General features: G+C 33.0%; 2 protein-coding genes across 4 annotated transcripts; one reads left to right on the top strand and one right to left on the bottom strand.

Annotated features, from left to right (window-relative positions):
• Positions 1-384: 384 nt before the first annotated feature.
• LOC111017148 (deSI-like protein At4g17486) lies at positions 385-3,708 on the bottom strand. Of its 2 annotated transcripts, XM_022292828.2 has the most exons (5): positions 3,553-3,708; positions 3,275-3,457; positions 1,678-1,931; positions 1,017-1,304; positions 385-852 (listed from the first exon to the last, which is right to left on the bottom strand). In XM_022292828.2, exons 3-5 carry the CDS (start codon positions 1,886-1,888, stop codon positions 614-616), a joined length of 738 nt encoding a protein of 245 aa, XP_022148520.1. In that variant the 5' UTR covers positions 1,889-1,931; positions 3,275-3,457; positions 3,553-3,708; the 3' UTR covers positions 385-613. The 2 variants fall into 2 exon arrangements, with proteins under 2 accessions (XP_022148520.1, XP_022148519.1); XM_022292827.2 differs by having other exon boundaries at positions 3,275-3,701.
• A 3,121-nt stretch (positions 3,709-6,829) lies between these two features.
• DGL1 (dolichyl-diphosphooligosaccharide-protein glycosyltransferase 48kDa subunit family protein) lies at positions 6,830-12,339 on the top strand. 2 transcript variants are annotated; one of them, XM_022292915.2, is made up of 13 exons: positions 6,830-7,157; positions 7,421-7,557; positions 7,730-7,855; positions 8,250-8,303; positions 8,432-8,545; positions 9,057-9,112; positions 9,208-9,249; positions 10,209-10,284; positions 10,424-10,495; positions 10,577-10,702; positions 10,793-10,897; positions 11,644-11,727; positions 12,111-12,339. In XM_022292915.2, exons 1-13 carry the CDS (start codon positions 6,890-6,892, stop codon positions 12,156-12,158), a joined length of 1,308 nt encoding a protein of 435 aa, XP_022148607.1. In that variant the 5' UTR covers positions 6,830-6,889; the 3' UTR covers positions 12,159-12,339. The 2 variants fall into 2 exon arrangements, with proteins under 2 accessions (XP_022148607.1, XP_022148606.1); XM_022292914.2 differs by having other exon boundaries at positions 10,206-10,284.
• Positions 12,340-16,092: the final 3,753 nt, after the last annotated feature.

Raw genomic sequence — 16,092 nt, 5'->3', positions numbered from 1 at the left:
TGAACTATGCTCATGTTAGCAATGAAATAAAACAAATATACTGTATAATAATTTCTTGTTATTTGTTCTCTAAAATTTTAAATAAAACAAATAAATTCTTTATATGAAAATTAGTTATTCAAATTAAATATTCAAAACTTTTGAGGTTATATTTATTTTTTGATAAGTTTTATCTATGTTTTGAAAAAAAAAAATTAATAATAGGGCCATCGAACAAAAACTTGATATTGCATACAATTTTAGAAATATTTATTAAAAATGAGAAATAAAAAATAATTATCAAACGTAAAATAGAAAATAGAAACGTTACCAAATGAATAGGACGAGGCATGGAAACTTCTACGGGAGCTTCTGCTAAAACAATGATTTGCAAAGAGAAGAAGATGAACAACTAATATACATTGGCATTGGAAAACCATACTGCCCTACCAAAATACACAAACTCCACATAATCATCAATGAATCCCCCAAGTCAGCTCAAACCAGAGACTGAAAAAAAAAAAAGATGCTCAAAGCTCAAATCAGTGACCTCCCATGGCTACTATCGTCCCTCTGACCGAACGAAGAATGGAACTTCGTCAGCAAGCTTGGATCGGGGTCATTCGTCTTCTCCTTACTTGAAGGACCAACTTTTAGATCTTTTCAGTTCCCATGGGGGTAGGCAGCCTTTATAGTGGGAGTGTAGAAACAGTGAAGATAGTGAAACTTCCTTCTGATTCATTGAGATTGAGGATAAGCAACTGAAGCCGCTCCTCAGTCTTTTCTTTTCGCTGTCGTGTCCCTCAAATCTCGGGTCGTGTTGCACTGTAGAGGCCTTAAGTGCCTTTGGGAGTATGCAGTTGCATTTTGAACCTGCAAAAGAATTGCTTGAAGATTCAGCGTGTGAAATACACCGAGTATCGACATTATTTTAAAAAATGGAAGAGGGGTTTCTGGTCTAAAATCGCATAGGATCTAGCAAGAAGGATATTCAATTTGTCTTAGGGATGTAGAACAAACATTTGAGGGGCGCATACCTATTCTTGCAAGCCGATTAATCCATTTCGGTATGCATTTCCCGGTTAGCTTTTTACATATATCCTCACAGAAATGGTTGCAATTCTTCACGATCAAATGATACGAATCGCCATGATAGTTTGTTGATTGACGCTCCATGAAGTCTCTAACTTGGATTGGATCCAAGCAAGTTGTACCGATATAAATTGATTTCCTAAACTTGAAGCCAGGGCATGTTCGGGGTTCGACCTCGAAGATACCACTTGTCGGGTAGTCGTGGGCTCCGAAGGCATATTCAATGCCATAAACTGTAAGCACAGACAACATCCTAAAATAATCTACACCATATACCATAAGTCCATATATAAATAGGCATTTATTTGTGATTCAAAATGTGAATCAAAGAACAAAAACAGTCCAAAGGAAATTATTAGAAAAAGCTCTAAACCTGACTTTAGCAATGGCCATCTTTGTATGAATTAGTAGCAGACATAAACTTATATCAGACCATGTTAGTTGTTAGAACATAACCTTAAGAACAACCAAAAGGTCAACTTCATGGCGTTGATCATCCGCAAACACGTTTGCGATGGGAACATCACAATAGTAACTTTACACTCTTTGAGGATGTAAAGATTGTTCATACTGACAAGGGAGAACAAAATTGCGACGTAAACTAACCTTCTACACCGGAGTGGAAGATTCCAAGCCCGGCCCAGTAGACGTAGCCATTTGCGGGTGTCAAGTCATACACGTTGAGATAGACGGGAGTTTCGCCCGGAGTACGGGCAGATGCCTTCACCTTCTGAAACAAGCAAAAATTGCTGGCTGGTTTACCTCTAAAATGAAGAGACTTGATGGAATGCCATCCATTCTCTGATCCAGATTTCATGGTTGAGGGTGAAACCAGGAATCAATTGACACTTAGTCTCAGCCTGTAAATTTTGAAAACAAAAGTACACATTTTACTTCATAAGTAATGATAAAAAACTATAAGAACTAACAATTTGGCACTAGAAGAGTTCACGCTGATGTAGAGCAATTTTATGGCGTTTATGTTGAGTTCGTTTCTGATCAAAGTCTGCAATCACAGTGATCTAGACTAGTTCACGAAACAATAGTAAGAATCAACAGCACAGATAGCTACACAGTTATGCCACTTTACAGCTGTTGAATATGTAATATGACCCCATTCGTTCCAACTCGTGAGCTGACCGATGTGAAGTAAATTTATGTTCAGACTATCAAGGAGCTCTAAGAAACGATCAAGGGCGAATGAAATGTTTTCCTTAAGGTGAAAGCATCACAAAGTAGAATTGTACTTTCCTTTCTTCCTCTTCTTTTACAATGATGTAGCATTCAGTTCTTCTTGGGATCTAATCAAGTCTCTAGCTCTGCAAGATCTTTTGTCCATTCCATATGTCTATGTTCCCACATCCCGTCAATCGGTTTATTCGAACTTCAACAGCGGGTAGACGTTTTATCTATAGCACAGGACTAGGTCCCTGTAGATCCAAAAAACTGGAGAAAATCCAGTACAAGTGGATCCCCTCCAGCTGCAAATTTCAGTTCCATCCCATGACATCATTCAAGTTTTTTGGGTCTTTCCTTCTGGAACCTTTATTGTACTCCCCTAATAAGATTCCTTGTATAGTCCCACAAGCAAAGCCAGGCCAAATAAGTGAAAAATGCAGCCAACACACACTATCAAGTATGAAACTCAACTTGAATCTGGGGATGGATTTTGGTCTCTTTGCTAAAGAATGCTGAAAATTAGTTCAAAAATGGACAACTCACTATGAAACTAATCATAACTTAGACCTGGTGATTTCATATCCAACTAGATTATCCCAAGATCCAAGTTATAACGGTAACTCAAAAGAGAAAGCAGAAGTCAAACTCCTAAATAAATAATATCTTCAGTCTAAGAGGCAAAGTTCTAGCAATGTCAAGCACAGATTAGCAAAGAAAAAATAAAAAATCTAAGTGGCAGTAGATGAGCTTCACATTTCGACAAAACAAAGAAGGCACTAAAGCCCAACCCCAGGAGGAAAAATGAGTCAATTAATGCATATAGTCCACAGAGGAAACAGATCAGATTCACAAGAAAACCAGAAAGTCAAACGGAAAAGTAGAGAAAAAAATCAAGTAAAAGAGACCCAAAAATGCACAACAAAAAGAAAAACAAGATGGGAGAAGAGAAGAGAAGAGAAGAGAAGAACCCTTTTGTTGAAGGAAGAAATAATTGAAACCCATTAGAGGAAAAATAGGAACAGACCTTTCAGTTGGGGGGAAGGGTGAGACAGCCATCAGAGGGCGAAGAAAGAGGGATTACAGAGGAGCAGGGCAGTGGCAGCCATTTCCAGAGCTCCAAAGGGGAGGAGCGTGTGGGTATCTGAAATGCAGGGCTGGTGGGTGTTTTTTTTTTCTGCTTCTGAACCACACTGTCCTTTTCGGAAGTCTGTACTATTAAAGAAAAGGGAAAATGAGAGGCGATTTTGAGAGGAAATTTTATAAAGGAGCTAACAGTCAAAGGGGTGAGAAATGGAAGTAAACCCTGAGGCTGGTTATTAGCTGTTGCTTGATTTGGATTTTGATCCGCAGAGTCTGTTTTGCGAAGAGAAGATGGGAGTCCCCATTTTTGTGATTGTGAAGCTCTATTGAAATTCTACTACCAGCACCAGCAGGCAACAAGCTTGGTCCTTTGCTACTTGCTAGTACGTTTCTTGACTCTTGTTTCAACAATGATGGGGTTTAAAGTTAAAGGGAATCTAGTTCTTTGAAGATGAGGATTTTGTTGAATGAGTGGAGTTTCAATTTAGATTTCACACTAACATTTTTTTGTCTAAATCCCAGTTTCCCCCTAAATTCTTTAAGTTCCTTTTTTTTTTTTTACATATATAACTTCGATTGGATTGGACTTGTGCGAGGGCAAATAAAATTATATTTTATTAAGAAAGGAAGTAATTAATGTATATAAATTAGGACAATTATCTTCATTGCTACGAGGTCTTTTTGGTGAAATCAAAAGTAAACCCATGAGAGTTAATGTCCAAAGCGGACAATATCATGCAATTGTGAAGATACTTGGAGTATTAGCGGCAACGAAGTTTTTAAAGAATGCTCTTTTCATTCGAGTTCTGAAGTTTATTTTAGGTTTAGATATTATTTGGGATCTACTTTGGCTTTTGATTAGTTTCATAGTTTATTTGGTTCACTTTTGCATCTATGCTTTCTATTTTGGTTATTGTACTTTGGAAAAAGACTATTTTTATTTTTATCTCATTTTTCTAACATAAGTTTAGTACGACACTTCACTCACTAAATTTCTTGAAATATAACCATAAATTTATATTCAATATTTTCCATTGTGTACAAAATTTGTGTTGGGATTAAAAATAAAGACCAATTTGGTTACTTTTTAAAAATACATTGATCGAAATTGACATTTTAAAAGTTGAAGAACTAAAATGAATAAATATATGAATCAAAATAATATTTAAATATTTATTTTAGTTTAGTTTTTAAACTTTTAAAATGTCTTTAAAAATATATCTATTTTTTCTAAAATATATCAATTTTTGTCCTTATATTTATTTTATTTTTAATGGATAGTGTACCTCCGAGTGTATGTATAAACGTATTAAAACGCGCATGTATTGGAGCTTCTTACGTTGGTTGCAACAAATATTATGTGAGCGGATATTTTTTTCTTTAAGTTCATGGACAAATAAACATGAAAAGTTTACTAACCAAAATATGTTGCTTTTCTTTTCCTTCAACGTATCATGATAGGATAATATGAATTTTATTTATGTTAAATTATAAGTTTGAGCAGACCGGTAACATTCTCTCTTTCACTCGAAATTTCGAATTTATGGACTTCCATTATGTTAAGAGGGGATGATTTTGTAGCTCATAAGTTGGCGAAAGGAGCAATTTCATCATCTTGTGGTCATCCTCTTTTCCTCGTTAGCTAGCTAATGTAGAAATTTGCTTGTTCTAGGTGTTAATGAAGCTTATTTTTCTTTTACAAAACTTTTATTTCTCAAGTATGATAGATCTGTATCAATTTAAATCTATGGTTACACTCTTGATCAATTAAAGTTATTACATATTACTGTTTTATTCAATCACTCGCTTTCTTCTTCTTCTTTTCAAGTCGAAAAATGTACTTAAAACCAACATCCCAAAGTTGTTACTAAGTTCTTTTTTTTCTTTTGATCAGAACCATTTGCTTGCATTTCGACTAATCTCGGGAAATAACCTTAAAATTGATGTTAAGTTGATAGTTGATTTGAGAATATTCTTGTTTATTATTATTATTATTTTTTTAAATTTAACCAAGCGTTAGTGAGAATATTTGGACCTTTGGACTTTCACGAAAGTTATTAGTAGTTGATCCATGTACAAGTCAGTTAGGGAGATTTTTACTATTTATATTGCTGTGGTAATGTAGGGATGACGTGCTAACGGACGGACCACGTACAATCTTATTTTATTTCCTTTCTTTATTTTGCTCTCTTTAGTTTTCCAAATTAGTAATTTTTTATATCAATCATTATCTTATTGTGTCAAATCATAACTCATTGCTCCAATAAAAATATCATGCCAAAATTTAAGTAAAACTGCTAATAACAAAACTTTATGAGAATAAAAATTAAAGTAGACGTACAAACTTTTTTAAGTGTATAAACCAAACACAGGAGCACAAAATGAGAAAAAAAAAAAAGAAGAACCATCATTCAATAATGAATATTTAAAAAAATTAATCTGATTATTATTATCATATAAAATAAATCTTATGGTGTGCAAATAAGACACGCATTACTATTCTACTTTCATTCTTGAAAAATGGAAGGGAAGAAAAAGCCCCTTCATTAGAAGTTAGAAAGAGTCCTCTAAAGAAGGATAGAATCTAAACATTGATTCTTTTTTTCGCTATTTTTTTTGAACCGTATGCATCAAAAGGTGCCCGTACGGTTCTTAAGGGATACAATTTTATCCTAATCAACCGACTTTATCGAGAAAGATTACTTTTTTTAGGCCAAGAGGTTGATAGCCAGATCTCGAATCAACTTATTGGTCTTATGGTATATCTCAGTATAGAGGATGATACCAAAGATCTGTATTTATTTATAAATTATAAATAGCATTGATATAAAACTTTTAATCAATCGAGTAATATGATGAATACGTTGGTTGAATATTTGGTGTAACAATTTAGTTTATAATTATTTAGTTGTTTGTACATTCAAATTGATAATAATTTAGTCCCTAAATTTTAGTATTGTAACAATTACGTCTATGTAGCATAAAATTTATAACAGTTTAGTCCATATAGTGAATTTTTTTTTATTAAAATTCATAGATGTTTCTTATACATGTAGATCGATAAACTAATGAAATACCAAATGTGTTTATAAATTCTTTTTACAAAAACAAATGTGTTTATAAATTACAAAAACAATCACTGTATGATAAAAAAAACAATTTTTAATTTTGACAGAATTTTTTATCATAAAAATAAAATTGTTATAAAATTTAAACTATAAAGTATATATTGTTATATATTACAATTTAGAGGCTAAATTATTAATTCTGGACTTCACCGTTGCGCATGGAAAGTTAAATAAACTGCAAAACATAACTAAAAAGACCACACAAAACCCCAAAATGGGCTAGGGAAGGGATTAATTTTGGATTTAAGCAAGTACAGGGTTCATTTAGCAAATTCTTATCCTCTATGGGGCGTTTTCGTGATTATACTTAAAATTAGGGCCAAACTGCAAATACTCCATTCTTCCGCAGACTATACTTCCATCGCAGAACGACTGCAAGGAGATCTCTGATCTCGCTCTCGCACTGTGCCACTTCCCAAAACCCTAGAACAATGGCGAAGCCCATCGTCATCTTCGCTCTAATTGCTCTTCTCCCATTTCTCTGTTATGCCTTCTCCCCCGAGAACCCCACGGATCGCAAAGTCCTCGTCTTGCTCGACGACTTTGCCATCAAGTCTTCCCACTCTTTGTTCTTCAAGTCCCTCCAGTCTCGGGGTTTCGAGCTCGATTTCAAGCTTGCCGATGACCCCAAGATTTCCTTGCAGAGATATGGACACTATTTCTACGACGCATTGATCTTGTTTTCCCCTACAATTGATCGTAAGTCTTCACGCATTTCTTCCTCTGAAGGTTTAGTGTTAGAAAATTAATGGGAGGTTTGGTTTTTGTGATTCACCGTTTGGAGAACGGAGACATTGGGTCAATTGGATTTTTGGGTTTCTTACAGTTGTTCGTATATCCTATCAATTGCTTGGAATTTGTTAATTTTGAGTTAAAATCTTCTCAAGTTGTGGGAATTACTCGCGATGGACCGGATTGATATTGTGATAATTGTTTACGCTTTCATCCATCGGGGTTTGTAGGTTTTGGAGGATCCGTCGATCTTGCTGCTATACTGGATTTTGTCGATTCGGGTCATGATCTGATTCTTGCTGCTGATTCTAATGCATCTGAGTTGATCCGAGAAATTGCCACTGAATGTGGTGTTGATTTTGATGAGGTATGTGGACATCTAGAAATTTTTTATATTTGGCGTATAAAGATTCTACTAGAATTTTTTAAAAACAAAAATTATTATTTTTTTCATTTCCACGAGAAAACGGATTGTGTTTTGTTTAATTCCGCTGCTTTTCTGTACTTTCTATACTTATATGAGAAGTATTATGTCAAAGGATCCAGCTGCTGTTGTCATTGACCACACCAGCTATGCGGTATCAGAGACTGAGGGAGATCACACATTGATTGCCAGTGACAATTTGATCAAGTCCAACGTAATTGTGGGAAGCCAGAAAATTGAGGCAAGTAATATGCTTCAGTAATTTTGGAAAGATGATCATGGGGGAAGATAATAGTCTTCATCCTTTAATTGCATCTTTTTGTTGGGGCTCTTGTTAAATACCAAAATATCGTTACTGTTTGCTTGGCTATCTTTCCAGCACCTGTTGGATTATGGAAAAAAAGTCATAGATAATTCACATAATTAGTTTCTTTTGGCTGCTCAAAATTTCTGAGACTGATGACCACCATTCATTAATGCATTTGTAGTAACTGTATTTTGTGTCTAGCTCTAAACCTGTTTTTGCATGATATTTGTGACCCCTTCTCGACCACTCAAAGTCTGGTGTGTTTGTCACTGTCATTGTAGTTAGAATGCTTATTTCTAATTACTATTTGAATGAATGTTCCACACAGGCTCCTGTGCTTTTCCAGGGGATTGGCCATACTTTAAATCCTGCCAATAGCTTGGTAAGATGTTTGGATTGTGTTTATTTTACAACTTCTTCATAGTAATTAATGCTTCTGGAAGTTACTACTATAACTCTGGATTGGCACGACCATTTTTATGTATCAAGCTCTCTTCTTTTATTATATAGGTGCTTAAAGCTCTCTCAGCGTCTCCCTCAGCATATTCTGCCAATCCAAAGTCCAAGCTATCAAATCCTCCACAGCTAACAGGATCTTCTATCTCTTTGGTTTCAGTCATTCAGGTCAAATGTTGATTTAGTTCCTGCTTTCCTCTCTATGAATCACTGTTGATGGTTTGTTTCTATGTTTATGGAGCATAAAGTTTGATAAACTAAATGATGAAGATTATTGAATAAGCACGATGAGGGGAAATTTGTAATATATTGATTAGTTTACTTAGCTTTTATCTTGCTTCCGAAGGACTTGTTGACTTCCAAACTCGGGATTAATTCTTTGAAGTCTAACTATAAACTGGGGTTATTGTGGATGTATCTTCTGAAAATGACACTAAGAAGATTGTAGAATGTTCACTCTTGATGGAGAGATTTTTTTCTTCCAAGTTTCTCTTTCTTTTCTTGGGTTATTTCTTTTGGATTCTGATTTTGGGACGATTTCTTACCAGCCATTCTTTGGGTCTCTCTCTCTCTGTCACGCACACACACACACACAATGTAATGTTTCCTATCACCAAAGAGAGAGAGAGAGAGGACAAAGACAGAGAAAGAGAAACTAATGGTTTTTTCTATTTTGCAGGCAAGAAACAGTGCTCGGATATTGATCTCTGGATCATTGAGTTTGTTTAGCAATCGGTATGGAATGCTACTAACTTCTTTACCAGTAATTAAATTTATTTCTTCTTCTGCTATCTCAGGATCTCTTAAAAATACACTTTTTCCTCTTGTAGACTTTTCAAATCTGGGGTGCAGAAGGCTGGGAGTCCAACCAAGTAAGTGAAAATTCTTGAACCTTGATAAACATGTTTCTAGTCATGGATGCTGAAACTTATAATCACCTTTTTAAATTGCTGCAATCCTTCTCTTTCCTTTCAACTTTGACATGGTTGATGATCATTATGGCATCTTAATATGCAATGATGTTGATGGCCACTGTTCTTTGGTTTGTAAACTGAACTTGAAAATGATATCTCAAACACACTAGTAAATTTCAATTGCAAGCATATATACAAGTAAATTCTTCTAGTGAATGGTAGAAAACAATTGTGAAGCTGCATAAATTATTAATGAACTGTTGGTTTGGTCCTAGGAGTAACTTAGATTGGACAGCTAAGAATATTGATTGAGGAAATATTTATAAGAATTTAGTTCACTTGGTAGCAATTATTAGTATTTAGCATTCATATGAAATGAAGATTATTAGTTCTCTTTCCGTTTCTAGGCGATTAAAAATTATAAGCTTCTACAGTACAATTAAGAAAGAGTTGTGTGAAAATTATTTTGTACTCCTAAACTGCACGTGAAACATTTCCTCCTTCCTAAACTGCACGTGAAATAGGGTGCATTTTTTTCATAACTCTTTTTCTATCACAGACAACTGTGAAGTATTTTTGTAACCTTTCTAGCTCTTGGGTGGAATCATCCTTCCCTTGTCTCAATTTTTTTTCTCTCATAAAGAGAAACTGGATGCTATAAGCAGACTTGCTAGTGAGAATATTGTGGGAAATTTGTTGATTTTTACTCTTAAATTTCATTACTCATGACAGAGACTATTAGTAACGTTTGTAGTGTGTTATCAGTTATCACAACAGTTAGTGCCGTAGCATTATTGCAATCTGTGATTTCATGACAAAAGTGCACGTATTAAAGAAAAGTAAATGAAGAGGATTCTAAATATTGATTTCCCCCCAGTCTGAAGATACTTGTTTAAGAGGTTATGTTGTGATAGCAGGCATGATAAATCCGGCAACGAGCAGTTTTCAATTGAATTAAGCAAATGGGTTTTCCATGAGAGAGGTCATCTTAAGGTGAGGCAGTTTTTTGGTTGTCTTATATGACTTTGAGTAAACATTTTGACATTTTGTATTCGTATGAATCTATTTTATCATCAGATTGTATTTGCTAATTCTAACCTGCTGCATCACAAATTGATGCCTGTATTTGTAGGCTGTGAATGTTAGGCACCACAAAGTTGGGGAAACTAATGAACCGGCAATTTACAGGATTAATGATGAATTGGTAACTTTAGTTTTAGAAAGGCTAAATACCCAAGGAAATGGAAATATTTGAATTATTCTGACCTTTGGATTCTGTCTAAAGGAATATTCAGTTGAGATTTACGAGTGGTCTGGTAAGGCATGGGAGCCATATGTGACTGATGACGTTCAGGTGCAGTTTTACATGATGAGCCCCTATGTTTTGAAAACTTTATCGACCGACAACAAGGTAGGAATTTCATTTCTATGATTGTTTTTTATTTGATCTTATCTATGGATTTGATTGAACCTGTATATTTATAGCAACTTTTTCTTGTAGGGTCTTTATCATACAGCCTTTAAAGTTCCAGATGTATATGGAGTGTTCCAGTTCAAGGTTGAGTATCAAAAACTTGGCTACACTACCTTATCTCTATCAAAGCAGGTAATGTTGAGTTTATCTTGATGCATATTAAATATGGCTTATGAGGGAATGTGGAAGTTGATAGTTCGCATTATAGCTTTTGCCACCGTTTCTTTTGCGTCCATCAGTTCTGGAAATTGTGTCCATTACTGCGGTTTAGGATGGAACTTGATCACTATTTTCAAATTTACACGTAGGCTTCAATGCATTGAACACCGTTAGCATCTTCTTAATGTTAGGCAACCTCACTCAGGCATTCACATTAGTGTGCCCTGCGCCTGGGTGAAGTCTTTCATTTTCGGCTTGTTTGTTAATTACTATGAAATTTTCTGGAAATTGCATCAATTGCTCCGTGTGTAGGATGTAATTCAGCAGTTCTGTAGAGAAATGCAATGAGCTTACTTCGATGCAGCTGAGGCTTATTAGTTCAATAATTTGATTTGGGTATATTAAAAATTCTCCAATCCTGCAAGAACAATATGCAATTTGAATTATATTTGTCCATGACCTGCTTTTGCCTGTAATGCTATTCATGGACATTTGGCGATAGGAGTCAATGCATCTACTTTCTGTTTACTTTTAGTCAGAAAGTGGCCTATCAATAGTGCTATACAAAACATCTGGTGCTTAAAGATATTTCTATTTCAACCCGAGGTCCAGCCGAGAAGGCAGAAAGTGTTGTCTGTGCATATTTTCACTTAACATCATGAATATTTCATTCTTCAGTTATTTACCATCCCCATTTCTTGAACATTCTTATGTTGCAGATTCCAGTGCGCCCCTTTAGGCACAATGAATATGAAAGATTTATTCCTACGGCTTATCCATACTATGGAGCAACATTTTCAATGGTACGACTCTTTTTATGCGTCTTTTCGAGGAGTAAGCCTTTGATTTTGTCCAAGTGACCAACCTATAGATTGAAACATTTCCTGAGTTGGAAATTGCACTCTCATCCCATTATGGACCGTTTAGACTCTATTTGATACTGATTTTTGTCATTAGTTTTTTTAAATTAGACTTATTTAACTGCTTTCACTTTTTCAAAAACCACTTTTGAATTCTCAACCCAGTTTTAGATAACGTTTGTAAAAAAGTAGATTGCAATGAACAAAGAAATTGAGTGTAAATAAGCTCATCATCAGAAAGTTTTTTCTTTTACTTGATTGATCTTCCAAGTTGTTAATGTTTTAGAATTGGTAAATCATAAGAATTGGATTGGATTGTTGTGCAGATGGCTGGCTTCTTCGTCTTCACCGTTGTTCACCTATACAACAAGTAAGCAACCATGCAGATCCAAACAAACTCAATCAATGTAAGGATGCAGAGCTTAGTTTTTCTGATTTTGAATTTTTATTTGAGCTCTACCTCTTTTTCCATATTTTAATTTTTGAATGCTGCTGTTATAATTATGGATACTTTAGCCTTAGTGATTAATATAGAGAAAATGACAATTTTGTTGAGAGAGCAGCTTTTGTTTTAACTTTAGATTATTCTATGTACAATGCATGTGGAGATTTTAGTTTTTTTTTTTTTTCCCAATAGTTAATATATGTATTAGATTTGCGATATTATGTATTAGCATAGATAGAAATTTCGCTAAATAGTATAAATTTAATATATTTTAAAAATTGTTATTAACTTTTGGTTTTTTTTTTAATTACAAATTTTGCATAAAATTGATTTTTATTGTTGTTTTTAAAATTATATTTAAGCTAATTTTAACAAAAGAAAAAGTAAAAAACTAAAAAAAACTAGCTAACTCTATGAAAATCAACTTCGTACAAAATTAATCATTCAACAACTCTAGCAAAATTTAAAAATTAAAATTTATCGTTTTTGTTTCTGCCTTATCAATTTCATCCTAAATGTAGGTTTTATAATTTATTAGAAGCAAAAAACGATTGCAATATTTATTCAAGTCTAGGATGCAATTCGATCAAATTGAAAATTTTGAGTAAAAATGGATAAAAAATGGACTTAAGCATGGTAAATCTATCTGACTCAAAGGAGAAGACCTTCAATCAGTATCTTAATTTCAATTCAATTTATTCTTCTAAGCATTTGAAAAGTTCTTATTGTGCAATAGTACGAACAATTTGGAGATACGATACGGAAGATCGAACTTCGAACTTTATCGCCACTTGAAATAATTTCTCATTTTAAATTATTGGTATACAAGGTGTAAGATACCTATATAAATTTGTTCTTTTTAACCTCATCCATCCACATTCGACTTGCTTTATTCTCTATCATAACAAGTAAGAAAAGATTCGACTTGCTTTATTCTCTATCATAACAAGTAAGAAAAGATTAGACAAATTCTCCAAATCATTTTGGTGCAGATCTTAATGCAATTAAGATTGATAGCCTTCACAGATTTTAAAATAGTATTCGAGTGGATCGTTGTTGCACCTCTGTTGTCGCCCACCTTGTGCTCTGTCACCCTTACCTCTAGACCATGGCAGTTCTCCGAACCAAGATGTAACGAAGATGAAGAGTCATCTTAAGAAATCGTAGGTGGGTGCCCTCTCTAATTCTGTGTCTGATAACTCTTCAAAATGCCCATTTGATGAAGCCACAAACTATACAGAACAATGTTGCTTTTGATTTTGTCTACCGCAACAGTATTATCAACATCCAATGGGGAGATCCTCAACACTCGACCACCGTCTGCCATCACAAAAACTAGCGAGAAAGAAGGATCCTCATCGAAAATCGCCTCCACAATAATAAGAGTTAAAATGTTCTTTCATTTTCATTTAGTTATAATATCATGGAGCAAATTTGTCATAAGCTAATTTTAACATCCATGGGAAAAAATGATATAATTGAAAAATATTATAAATTGAAACTTTTTAAACAGCGGAGAGAAAAGTAAGAAAAATACCTAAAATTATAGAGACAAAAATATTTAAACTCATTTTTATTATTTGTATTTATATTCACATTGATGGTACTTTGTTAATATTACAAACCTCCTTCAGTATTTTTATGGTATTTTTAAGATATTGATTGTCACTCTATCGAACCTTCTATTTATAAGAATGTAAATAGGTAGACTAAAATCTTCTCGTATAAATTTTTTTTTTTGGAACTGAATAATTATGGAGTGGGATCCAACCTACCATCTCAAACAAGGTAATTAGGATCTTATCTAGTAATTATAAGAAATTATCGAAAATAAAGATTTTATAGCATGTAGTTTTCCTTTTCTATATTTTCTCCCCCATAAATGAGAAATTGCGATATACTTGTAGGAAGAAAAAAAAAAGATTTTATAGCATACAAATTTTCTTTTCTTTTATTTTTTAGAATTTGAATTATTTTATAGGAATTCTGATGAAGTTGATTAATTTTCTTCTCACGTGATATAAATACGTGGAGAACATAAAGAAATGTTCTTTTTAATTTTTCTAATATTTCAGAATTGGAATTTTATTTGGAGGTGATTTTCAAAAAATAAATATAAGACAAAAAAATCTCAACAATTTAAATGGTATTTTAAGTACAAGGATATGATAATAATAAAAAAAAAAAGAAAGAAAAAGAGGTGAAGGTGTCGACACGTGGCGATTAGGTATTGGTGAGGAAGAATATATAATTAGGAAAAGTTTGGCAATAAATGATTCCCCAAATTGGCAACAAAGATGATTCGCCGATGCTTACGTCACTCGAGGTTTTTATTATTATTATTATTATTAAAAACAAATGCAACATTAGAAATGTAGGGTATATATTAAAATGGTTTAAATATTATTTTGTTTTTTCAATGGTATAATTGAAAAATACTAAAAACATGTATAACTTAAATTCAAACTTTTAAATATATAGAGATTAAATTTTAAAAAACACCCCAACAATCCAGACAAAAACATATGTTTTGGCTAAACGGTCTCTCTCATTTAAACTTTGTGAAACCTTTATTTATTAGTTCAAAGTATATTTATAATTTTTAAAAATAATATTATAAACATCAATATTTCATTTACATTTTCAACTATATCATTATAAAATAGTGATCTCGATATTTAATTTTTAACGACATCGAAATTTAACTCTCGAAACTTAAAACATACATGTTTAACGATTGTCCACACGCCTACATTTTAGGCATTATATTTACAAGAATGCCGAGCCTTTAAACTTCTTGGTTCCCAAGAGATTCAAAGTTCAAAGTGACCGAAATATTATTGTTTGTCTGATGGGTTTTTTTATTGGTTAACCAGAAGAAATTTAAATAGATATCTTTCCCTATAAACCAATAATTTAAAGCTAGAAATTATTTCACGTGACAATTACTTTTATGACTTTTCGATGCATGATTAGAAAAACAAGAGAATTTCTCTATTATGTATATGTTGCAATCACATTAATAATTACTTTTTTTTCGCCCTCTGTTGTTGCTTGTTTCATTGGCATATCACGTCTTCAATATCTTAAATTGTGGATTCGTTGTTTAAATGAAAATTAAAATTTTACCCTCCAAATCCATAATCACCTTGATGATGTTGATCTTAAATCTTCAATTTCATCGGTCACGTTTTTAAAATTTTTCGTAACCATTGTCGTCTCAGTGTCGTGAAAGTATAAGTGATTAAAAGTTATATTAATATGCAAATGTCATAAGAATTTATCTAATTTGGAATAAAAAGCAAAACTGACATTGTTTAAGACAAGTTCCAAATGGTTTACAAATGCAATTTGTTTTTAAATATTCTGTCTTCTTCAAGATCATGATGAAATTTTATAAAATGATTATCTTAATTCAGTTTTAAGCATGCGTTGCTTTATTATAGTTATTTAAATATTTGCAATAATGTTACATGACTTGCAATTTCTTCTTTATTAAAGTGTATTGGAGTTTCTCACTCAATATTTCTTTAATTAATTAGATTTGTTCTGATTTTCACATTAGTTTAAGCAATCCAACATTAATAAATGGCTCGAAAAATTGTGATCAAGTTCAAAGCATTTCCAATATTTCATTTGTAGCTTTTCCCAGCAATATAGAGCCCTGAACTTAGTTTCAACATATTTTTGTAATTTTTTTTAAAATAAATATTTTTGTAAATTCTAAAAATAGGTAACTAAAGTGTGATTTGTATAATTTGTAAATAATATTTTCTATAACTAAAAAAATACTTCCAAATATTCTTTGTGGATTGCATTGTAAGATCTAGAAATCCTATATTGGTCGAAGTATTTTTAATGGT

This window comes from Momordica charantia, assembly GCF_013281855.1.
Source record: "Momordica charantia cultivar OHB3-1 chromosome 2 unlocalized genomic scaffold, Mcharantia_2.0 BLBB01000002.1, whole genome shotgun sequence".
Lineage (NCBI taxonomy): Eukaryota > Viridiplantae > Streptophyta > Magnoliopsida > Cucurbitales > Cucurbitaceae > Momordica > Momordica charantia.
The sequence above is the reverse complement of the archived record's forward strand: the minus strand, read 5'-3'. Positions and strand labels throughout refer to the sequence as shown.

What these genes read in the sequence shown, in the direction of transcription:
- LOC111017148 (XM_022292828.2), bottom strand. Translation starts at nt 1,888, where the DNA reads ATGAAATCTGGATCAGAGAATGGATGGCATTCCATCAAGTCTCTTCAT. An exon ending in CTTCCACTCCGGTGTAGAAG is followed by an intron (nt 1,305 to 1,677) that starts GTTAGTTTACGT and finishes CTGTGCTTACAG; the next exon opens with TTTATGGCATTGAATATGCC. An exon ending in TAATCGGCTTGCAAGAATAG is followed by an intron (nt 853 to 1,016) that starts GTATGCGCCCCT and finishes ATTCTTTTGCAG; the next exon opens with GTTCAAAATGCAACTGCATA.
- DGL1 (XM_022292914.2), top strand. Translation starts at nt 6,890, where the DNA reads ATGGCGAAGCCCATCGTCATCTTCGCTCTAATTGCTCTTCTCCCATTT. An exon ending in GTTTTCCCCTACAATTGATC is followed by an intron (nt 7,158 to 7,420) that starts GTAAGTCTTCAC and finishes CGGGGTTTGTAG; the next exon opens with GTTTTGGAGGATCCGTCGAT. An exon ending in GTGGTGTTGATTTTGATGAG is followed by an intron (nt 7,558 to 7,729) that starts GTATGTGGACAT and finishes ATTATGTCAAAG; the next exon opens with GATCCAGCTGCTGTTGTCAT.